Here is a 9336-nt window from a genome sequence, read left to right as displayed (position 1 = left end):
CGAAACATGTCTTTACACATTTGTAGACATTTCTTTGGAAGATAGAGGGAAACAGAGAGAGAGAGAGACAGAGAGAGAGTCCTGACTACCTTAACACTGACTTCACAGTGTTATTATTTATTGTTAAGCCTCATAAAGGCTATGAAATCATCACAGATGCAGACAGGTTTTTTTCCCCCCTCTTTGCCCGAAATCTTCAAGACAAAAGAACTTCTCTATCCCCACAGTGAAATCCTGAAGATTTTCAGGAAGTAAATGAGAAAGGTTTCACGTTTTGTGTTTCGATATTTGCCTCCTTATCAGAAATACCTACAAAAGTACTATAACTTGAAGACTGGGACCAACAAATCTGGAAGGCAGAGAAACAGCGGTTTAGTGGTTGAGAAGCTGAAGGAAATGCAGAAATTCTTTGGGCTGAAGGTGACTGGGCGGCCAGATGCCGAGACCCTGCACGTGATGCAGCAGGGCTGGTGTGGGGGGCCCGACGTGGCTCCCTACGTCCTCACTGAGGGGAACCCTCGATGGGAGCACACAGACCTGACCTACAGGTAATGAGAACGGGCACCAGAGCGAGGACTCTATTCCCCATCAGAGCCATGACAGAGGAGGTCTGACATGTCTCTGTTTTATTTCACGTCAAGGATTGAAAACTACACACCAGATCTGCCAAGAGCAGAGGTGGACCGTGCCATTGAGAAAGCCTTTCAACTCTGGAGTGATGTCTCACCCCTGACCTTCACCAAGGTCTCTGAGGGTCAAGCGGACATAATGTTATCCTTTGGGGAGGTAAGCCCTTCTTATCTCCCAAATCCATTCTGGACTTTACCTCCTGATGCTCGCAGGCCTTCTCCACTGGGGGTGGAGGGGTGTTGATTTCATGGGCCAAAGAAAGGAAGCTTCAAAGATCAAGAATAGCTTTGGGGGGCGCCTGGGTGGCTCAGTCGGTTGAGCGTCCAACCTCGGCTCAGGTCATGATCTCACGGTCCGTGAGTTCGAGCCCCGCGTCGGGCTCTGTGCTGACAGCTCGGAGCCTGGAGCCTGTTTTGGATTCTGTGTCTCCCTCTCTCTCTGCCCCATCCCCACTCATACTCTGTCTCTCTCTCTGTCTCAAAAATAAATAAACATTATTATTATTTTTTTTTTTTTAAGAATAGCTTTGGGCTGTTTGTCACCGCCCTGACCTTTCCCCGGGGAAGCCAGACATAACGGGGATCCGCCCCTGCTGTCCTGTTCTTCACAGATCATGGCGGTAAGTCCGACTTTGGCAGAATCAGAAGCCCGCTTGCTCATGTGTTCGCGCCAGGAAGGGGCATGGGAGGAGGTGTTCATTTTGATGAGGAAAAAACATGGACCGATGACTTCAGAAGTGAGTCCACAAATTGTTCCTATTTCCCCCTTTTGTGGGTCAGTGTTTTCTCTACAAGAATGCCTTTAGTCAAGTGGGCCAGCTTTGTGATCAGCCTTAAATACTTTAGTAAACATAAGCTTTTATTAAAACTATAATTGCTTAGAAAGCCAATGGGAACTCTTTGATCTCATTTATTTTTTTTAATGTTTTATTTACTTTTAAGACAGAGAAAGACAGAGCATGAGTGGGGATGGGGCAGAGAGAGAAGGAGACACAGAATCTGAAGCAGGCTCTAGGCCCTGAGCTGTGAGCACAGAGCCAACGCAGGGCTCGAACGCAGGAACAGTGAGATCATGACCTGAGCCAAAGTTGGACGCTTAACCAACTGAGCCACCCAGGCACCCCTGGTCTCATTTATTTAAAATAAGGGAATATTATTTCTGCAAGTAATACCATTTTACCCACAAAAGTACGTTACTCTAAAAATGTTGCTAGGATGTTTTAAATCACACTGTCACATATATTATTACGTACCCAAATGGTTATTTTCGGTAAAGTGATTTGGGGGAAGTTTTCTTGGTGCTTTCCTACGTTACCTAAATTTTCAGAAGTAGACATAGAAGATAATATAAGATTTATGAGCATAAAACAATAATAAATGTCAATAGAATCCTATTATTCCTCTAGAACATAACACTTTCTACCTTATTTTATGATAGTTATTAATCAGTGGGATTTTTCTTTGTCAGTTGAGTTTCTTCCGGGAATTATACTAGTCCAATCTCAGAAATTCAGACTTTCCTCAGCCCACCTAAAATTGTTAAGACATTCTTCTTTCTTTGACGAAACGTACACACACACGTATACCCCACACAGACATACCACCAGCTACACACCAAATCTGCACAAAGAAAGTCAAAAATAAAGCTTCTGAGGTTTGGATGTTTATATTTCCCTCTTGGGTTCCTCAAAAGTGCATTGCAGTAATTGCAAACATGTTCTGTTGGTCTTTTTAGACTACAACTTGTATTATGTGGCGGCACATGAGTTGGGCCATTCCCTTGGACTACTCCATAGTGATGACATTGGCTCTTTGATGTTCCCCAGATACATCTACTGTGGTGATGCCCTGCTGTCTCTGAAGGACATCGATGCCATCCAGGCCATCTATGGTGAGCACAAAGTAAAAATGCTGGACAAACAATTAGGGGTCTAGATGTGGGTTTCAAATAAACAGCTTTCAGCTGCGTCCTTTAAGAAAGAGCCTTCGTTCTGTGGGGCAACTGGATGGCTCAGTCAGTTGAGCATCTGACTCTTGATTGTGGCTCAGGTGATGATCTCGGGGTGGTGAAATCAAGCCCTGGGTTGGGCTCTGTGATGAGGGTAGAGCCTGCTTGGGATTCTCTCTCTCTCTCCGCCCCTCCCCTGCTTGCTCTTTCGCTCGCTCGCCCTCTGTCTCTCTAAAATAATAAAAATAGAGGCTTCCTTCTAAATGTTTTTGTGTTAACATAATATGCCAACTTAACTTACTTCAGAACCTCTATTTATTTTTTAGGACCTTCCAAAAATCCCATCCAGCCAAAAGAACTGCCAATCCCACGAGCCTGTGATAGCAAGTTAACATTTGATGCTGTCACCAAAATTCGTGCAGAATCATTCTTCTTTTAAAACATGTAAAAAAGAAAGAAAAAAAGAGGGGCCCCTGGGTGGCTCAGTCAGTTAAGCATCGGACTTCAGCTCAGGTCATGATCTCACGGCTCATGGGTTTGAGCCCCATGTCGGGCTCTGTGCTGACAGCTCGGAGCCTGGAACCTGCTTCGGATTCTGTATCTCCCTCTCTCTCAGCCCCTCTTCCACCCGTGCTCACTCTCTCTCTCTCTCTTTCTCTCTCAAAAATAAATAAACATTTAAAAATCTAAAAGAGAAAGAAAGAAAGAAAGAGAAAGAAAGAGAAAGAAAGAAAGAAAGAAAGAAAGAAAGAAAGAAAGAAAGAAAGAATTGAAGAAAGAAAGAAAAAATCACCATTAATACTGATATGCTTTTAAGTTGTTCTGACATTTTCGTTGAACGGTCTCTGTTTCTTTAGCAATATATATTTAACTGGTCATTTTCATAGTAGTGCATTTGCATGAAGTGATTTATTCTTCAAAAATTTTTATCACAGATAAGGGGCACCTAGCTGGCTCAGCCAGAAGAGCATACGACTCTCGACCTCGGGGTTGTGAGTTCAAGCCCCACGCTGGGTGTAGAAATTACTTAAACAAAAATAGAAAGAAGAAAAACAAATTTTTATCCTAGGTAAGTCATTCAGTCGCCAGAAAATTCATAAAGTCAAAGGCATTATAAGGCTTCCACTCCACACTGGCCCACAGGCAAACTCGTGGGTTAGGCAGACAGACAGATCACAGGCTTGTCAGTAATGGAGCTGGAAGTCGTCTTCCAACTCCTTTCCCCGACCCCTGAGCTGTGAAACTCCTGAGCTCATTTCTGCTGTCTGGGATGATAAACGTGTTAGTGAGTTGGAACAAATAGGTTCTTCCGAGCAGCACTGCTCAAATCAGATGTCTACACCGCACTGAGGGCAAGGTAGTCTAGGGCCCGAAGAGGAAGGTCCAGGGGACGTCAAGAGCTGAGAGGGACTGATGGGGGCCAGTGCCGACACTGCAAGGGGCTTGGTGGTGGGTCCAGGGACTGCGAGCAGCGGCTGGGCCTGCTAGGAGGCTAACAAGGAAGGTTCTTTCCGGGACATGAGCCCTCTGGTCCTTCCCAAGGCTGGTGGCTCGCTGTATGCTTCCATTTGGTGTCTATGGTCTGGAGAACACTCCCGCCAGCCCACGTAGGAGCCTGTGCTGAGCTGTCACCCTGGTCCCCAGGACGTGACACAAACGCGGCAAAACTCCCAACCGGAAAACCCTACGATGGAGAAGCTTGGTCGGAGCCTCTCACACCTTCTTTAGCCTCGTCGGTCGGCCTGTGTCATCTGCTGGCACGTAGGATCTCTGTGAGATGAGACATCTCGCAGGCAGAGGGTCCAGCATGGTGTTGGGGGGGGGGGGGCAGACTCGTGTCCAGGGAGAAGAGCTGGTCATCAACCCAGGCTGCTGCGCTTACAATCTTTTCCTCTCCTCTGAATCAGGTTCTTCCTACGCACAGGTGTCTTCTACGAAACAGTGGATCCCGATGTCATTTCTGACTTAGGTAACGGAGTAGACGCTGCTTATGAAGTTGCTAGAAGAGATGAAGTTTTCTTTTTTAAAGGTAATGCTTCCGGGGTTTTTTTTGGTTGATGGGTTTATGAGTTACATGTTTCATCAGGTTTTTGTTGGTTGTTGAAAATTAAGGGGGCCATTTCCATAAGTCAAGAATCTTGAAACAGATCTAACGTGTGTGGAGAAAACAGGAGGGTTTATATACACACGAGGTCTCACACTGCCTTCTTGTGAGGCGGTCGCGTGTTTGTGCTCATACTGTGGCATCATGACGTGCGATGCGCTGATGTGCTGGAGATGCTAAGCGAGCACGTACCAAGTCCTTTGCCAGGAGCTGAGAGGGGCCTCCCGGGGAGACGCCATGGCCGCAGGACCCCTGTGCATCTGGGGAAGCCAGCCGCCTGCACCCCGGACAAATGCCTGGCTCGGGGACACCACACTTGGGAATAAAACCCTGTATCCACCTCTCGTGAATGAGTATCTGCGGGAAAGCCTGACTACTGTCCTCAGAGCCCCGGGCACAGTGTTTTCATGTTCGGTTTTTCTGTTGACGGGTGGTAAATACTGGGCCATCAAGGGGCACCGGGCACTCTATGGCTATCCCAGGGACATCTACAGCTCCTTCGGCTTCCCCCAAAGGCCGAAGAAAATCGATGCTGCCGTTCACGAGGAGGAGACTGGGATGACGTACTTCTTTGCTGCCAGCGAGCATTGGGGGTAAAGACAGGCAGATGGTCAGCTCACTCAGCGGAAGGAGTTGCCTTTTTAAAAATCATTCTCAAACGCTGCAGAACCTCCATCCTCCCTTGGTGAATGGACGCAGCTAGACCAAGAGTCACTCGGAAGCCTCTCTGTTATCGTCACGCCGTGTCTGTCCTTGCGAGGCAAGGGACCTGTAGGATGGAGTTGAAAAGGACGATAGAAAGCGGGAACAGAAAGGAACCTTCTTTCCCACGGTAGTTCTCCCTGATAGGGCAGACCATGGAGTCCGAGATAAAGTTTGAATCAGATTTTAGGGTTGATGCTGCTCTAGTCTGTTCCAGTCTCCCATACCCCTATTGAACTGGGACCCTTGTGCTGGCAATGCACCCACTCACAACTGTTTACAGCGGTGCTTTTCTACGAAATGAAAATGAAGGCAGCCCCCACCTCTCCGATTTATTGTGAAGAGTTAAGGAAGCAGTATACTCAAACCACTCAGAACAGTGACTTGATACTTAATGCTGAGTATTACTTATTGTTATTAATCACACATTCTGAGATTTCTAATAATTTTTTTTTTTACCAGGTATGATGAAAACACGCAGTCCATGGATGTGGGTTTTCCCAAAGAGATAACTCAAGACTTTCCCGGAGTTGGCAAAAAAGTTGATGCTGTCTTCCAAGATGGAGGTAAGGATGTCTCCCTTTTGTGCACATAGAAATGACAAATGGACTGTTCCTTGGATATGAGAGCAAATTGCCTGTGTGGAAATGGATATTTTTTTTCAAGAGTTTGTGTGTAAAATCACCATCTATTTGTCTCATAGGATCGTTACCTTTCCTTTTCTTCCTAGGATTTCTATTTCTTTCGTGGCAAAAGGCAGTACAAATTTGATCCTAAAACCGAGCAAATTTTGACTGTCCTGAAAACCAACAGCTGGTTCCACTGCAGAAGTAAATGATGATTGACTATCACAAAGGAGAAAAGAAAAAATACCCCTGATGAGCCCAGGGGAGGTGTTTCCCTGAGGACCCAGATATTTCAGTATTTTATTCTTGTCTCTCGGCGATACTGAGGCACAGGCATATGAGTACAATCTGATTTAACCTCGATCTGGAGATAGTCTGGGTTAACGAGATTGTACTCCTTCACGAACTTCCACACCTCAGCTTGACCTGAGTGCTGAGGGTCTCATGGCTGTAGCTCATCCCTAGGTTTACCTACAGAAAAGCTTTTTGTCCATATTCTATGATATGTTAAGTAATTGTGCTTCTCAAGATAACACCTTCTCACATGTTGTGTCTGTAAGGCTAGGCAAGCTCACCACGAAGTTTGTGGGAGGACAGGATGTACAGAGTTTCAAGCACATTCCTTTCTCATGGCGGAGGCATCACCTGAGGGGAAGGGGCTGGTTATTGGCCCACCTCTCTGGTTTTGATTACAAACTGAGCCTCAGGTCAAATAATGGAAGGGATTGGGAGTGCCTGGCTGGCTCCGTCGGTAGAGCACGTGACTCTTGATCTTGGGGATGTGAGTTCAAGCCCCACGTTGGGCATAGTACTTACTTAGAAATATATATATAAAGAGAAGAAAGAATAAAAATGACCAGCTTTTTAATAAATAATCGCAGTGGAAGAAGGGATTTACTGAGCTTTGGCTGGGGGTCCCGGAGGGAGCCCTGGATTCGGTAGGTTTATGTATATTCCCTCAGCCCTATTGCGGTGACTTCTCTCCAATTTCTCAGTGACAAAGCCCAGAGCCTGAAGCCAGCACGTAGCCTCAAATTTACCGCAGAAACATGAGTGGGCTGCTTACGCTTCTCCGCTATCGTCCTAGCTCTCTTCATCAGGTTAGGAGCCGGTCCCCGAACAGTAGCCTGAGGGCTCTTGTCCTCCAGGGAGTGTTCCGCGCAGAGCACTCTGGGTGGGTCACATTAGGCAGATACACTTTGCAAAGGCTAGTGATTGCTGCTGAAAAACAATCGAGACCGCGCAAATCCTCGCTTCTGCTCACACAACGGATTTCTCTTAGGTTTCCTGATGCTGCTCTGTGCTCAAGGTGCCTCGATTTTATAGTGAACTATTGGTATAATGTTGGTGGTTGAGTATTTTCTTTTTCTGTTTACCAAGATAATAAATGCATGCTCAGTAATTCTGGGCAAGATGGCAAGCCGCCTGCGGGCTCCTTCCTGTGAATCAAAGACGAAGAAGTAAGGGGAGGCCGGTGAATCCTAGAATAGACGCAAGAGAGAAGAAAGCCTGAGTGGCATGGGAAGAGGAAACAGCACCCCGATGGGTGAGGGACAGCTGCCCCCATGCGGGGGCGGGATTGTGGAAGCGGGTTCTACTGCTGCCCCTTCTCTCACGTGTTGCTGTGGACCCCGCATCGGCACGGCAGGCCTGGACAGGGCAGGATGAGGGAGAGACGAGGGGTGAGGTCAGGGCAGTGACCCTATTTCACGCTCAGCGAAGACTCAGGCCCCTACAAGGCCCTCCAAGCCTGCTCTCTCTGCACCTCGTTGCCTAGCGTTCTCCCTCTTGGTTGCTGAATTCCAGCTGCACTGGCTTCTTTGCTAGTTGTGGAGCGTGTGACATGTATTCGGACCTCAGTGCCTTTTCACCACGATTCCCCCAAATACTTGCATGGTTGAGTCCTTCACGTCTCCTGCATCTCTGCTCAAATGTCCTTCTCAGGGGGACCATCGCTGGCTGCCTCTGTCAGTAGTACAGTGTGCACCACCCCTCCACAGAGACGCGGAGTCCTGACTGTCCCATACCACTCTGCAGTGGTCACCTTCTAGCATATTCTGTAATTCAGTCTCTCCTTACATCTGCTGTTTACTGCCTGTCTGCCCTCTACAAAGCAGGCTCGTGAGGACAGGGGCCATTGTTAGTTTCTGTTTGATGTTTGTCATTGTTATAATTCGGGAGCCAAGGAGGTACACACAAAAAATTAACAAATTAATACAGAATTGAGGCGGGATGCCAGCGGAGCCGGGACGCCAGTAACAAGGTGTGGGGTCAGCTTGACCAGCTCCTGAAGGACCCGGCTCCCCGTCCCCCCAGCCCGGACACGGCAGTGGCTCCCAGAAATGCTCGGAGCCGGACACAGAATTTCTGAGCGGTTCCTGGTGGGGCGGGACCCACTGATGAGGATGAGAAAAATGAGAACAGTGGAGTGCAGACTGTCTTACCAAACATCTGCCCCAAGCTGCTTCCATTCTATCCTGGTCCAGCTCGCAGAGAACACGCCAGGACCCAGGCCTTAAAACCATCCACAGAGTCCAGGGAGACTGACAGTTTCGTGGAAATATGAGATCACGGGGGAAGTGCGTATTTCTAATACCTACATCTGACCAAGGACTTGGACCCAATAGAGATAAAAAGTTCCTACAAAGCAATAATAAAATGACAACCCAAGTAAAAATACACAGAACTCTTTTTTTTTTTAATTTACATCATTATTGCCTATAGTGCAATAATGATTTTAGGAATCGAATCCAGTGATTCATCACTTACATATGACAATGAGTGCTCATCCCGACAAGTGTCCTCTTTAATGCCCTTTGCCCATTTAGCCCATCCCCCACCCACAACCCCTCCAGCAACCCTGTTTGTTCTCTGTATTTAAGAGTCTCTTATGTTTTGTCCCCCTCGTTTTTATATTATTTTTGCTCCCTTCCCTTATGTTCATGTGTTTTGTATCTTAAATTCCTCAAAAGAATGAAGTCCTATGATATTTGTTTTTCTCTAATTTCGCTTAGCATAATCCCCTCTAGTTCCATCCACGTTGTTGCAAATGGCAAGATTTCATTCTTTTTGATTGCCGAGTAATACTCCATTGTATATATAGACCACATCTTCTTTATCCATTCGTCAGTCGATGGACATTTGGGCTGTTTCCATACTTTAGCTATTGTCGATAGTGATGCTATAAACACTGGGGTGCATGTGCCCCTTCAGAACAGCACACGTTTATCCTTTGGATGAATACCTAGTGGTGCAATTGCTGGGTCATAGGGTAGTTTTATTTTTAGTTTTTTTGAGGAACCTCCATACTGTTTTCCAGAGTGGCTG

General features: G+C 46.8%; 1 protein-coding gene across 1 annotated transcript; it reads left to right on the top strand.

Annotated features, from left to right (window-relative positions):
* The first annotated feature begins 285 nt into the window (after positions 1-285).
* On the top strand, positions 286-1466 carry LOC101083957 (interstitial collagenase-like). Its single transcript, XM_045038959.1, has 4 exons — positions 286-548; positions 642-786; positions 1241-1366; positions 1410-1466. The coding sequence occupies exons 1-4, from the start codon at positions 397-399 to the stop codon at positions 1464-1466; spliced, it is 480 nt and encodes a 159-aa protein (XP_044894894.1). The 5' UTR covers positions 286-396.
* The last annotated feature ends 7870 nt before the right edge of the window (positions 1467-9336 follow it).

This window comes from Felis catus, chromosome D1, assembly GCF_018350175.1.
Source record: "Felis catus isolate Fca126 chromosome D1, F.catus_Fca126_mat1.0, whole genome shotgun sequence".
Taxonomy (NCBI): Eukaryota; Metazoa; Chordata; class Mammalia; order Carnivora; family Felidae; genus Felis; species Felis catus.
The sequence above is the reverse complement of the archived record's forward strand: the minus strand, read 5'-3'. Positions and strand labels throughout refer to the sequence as shown.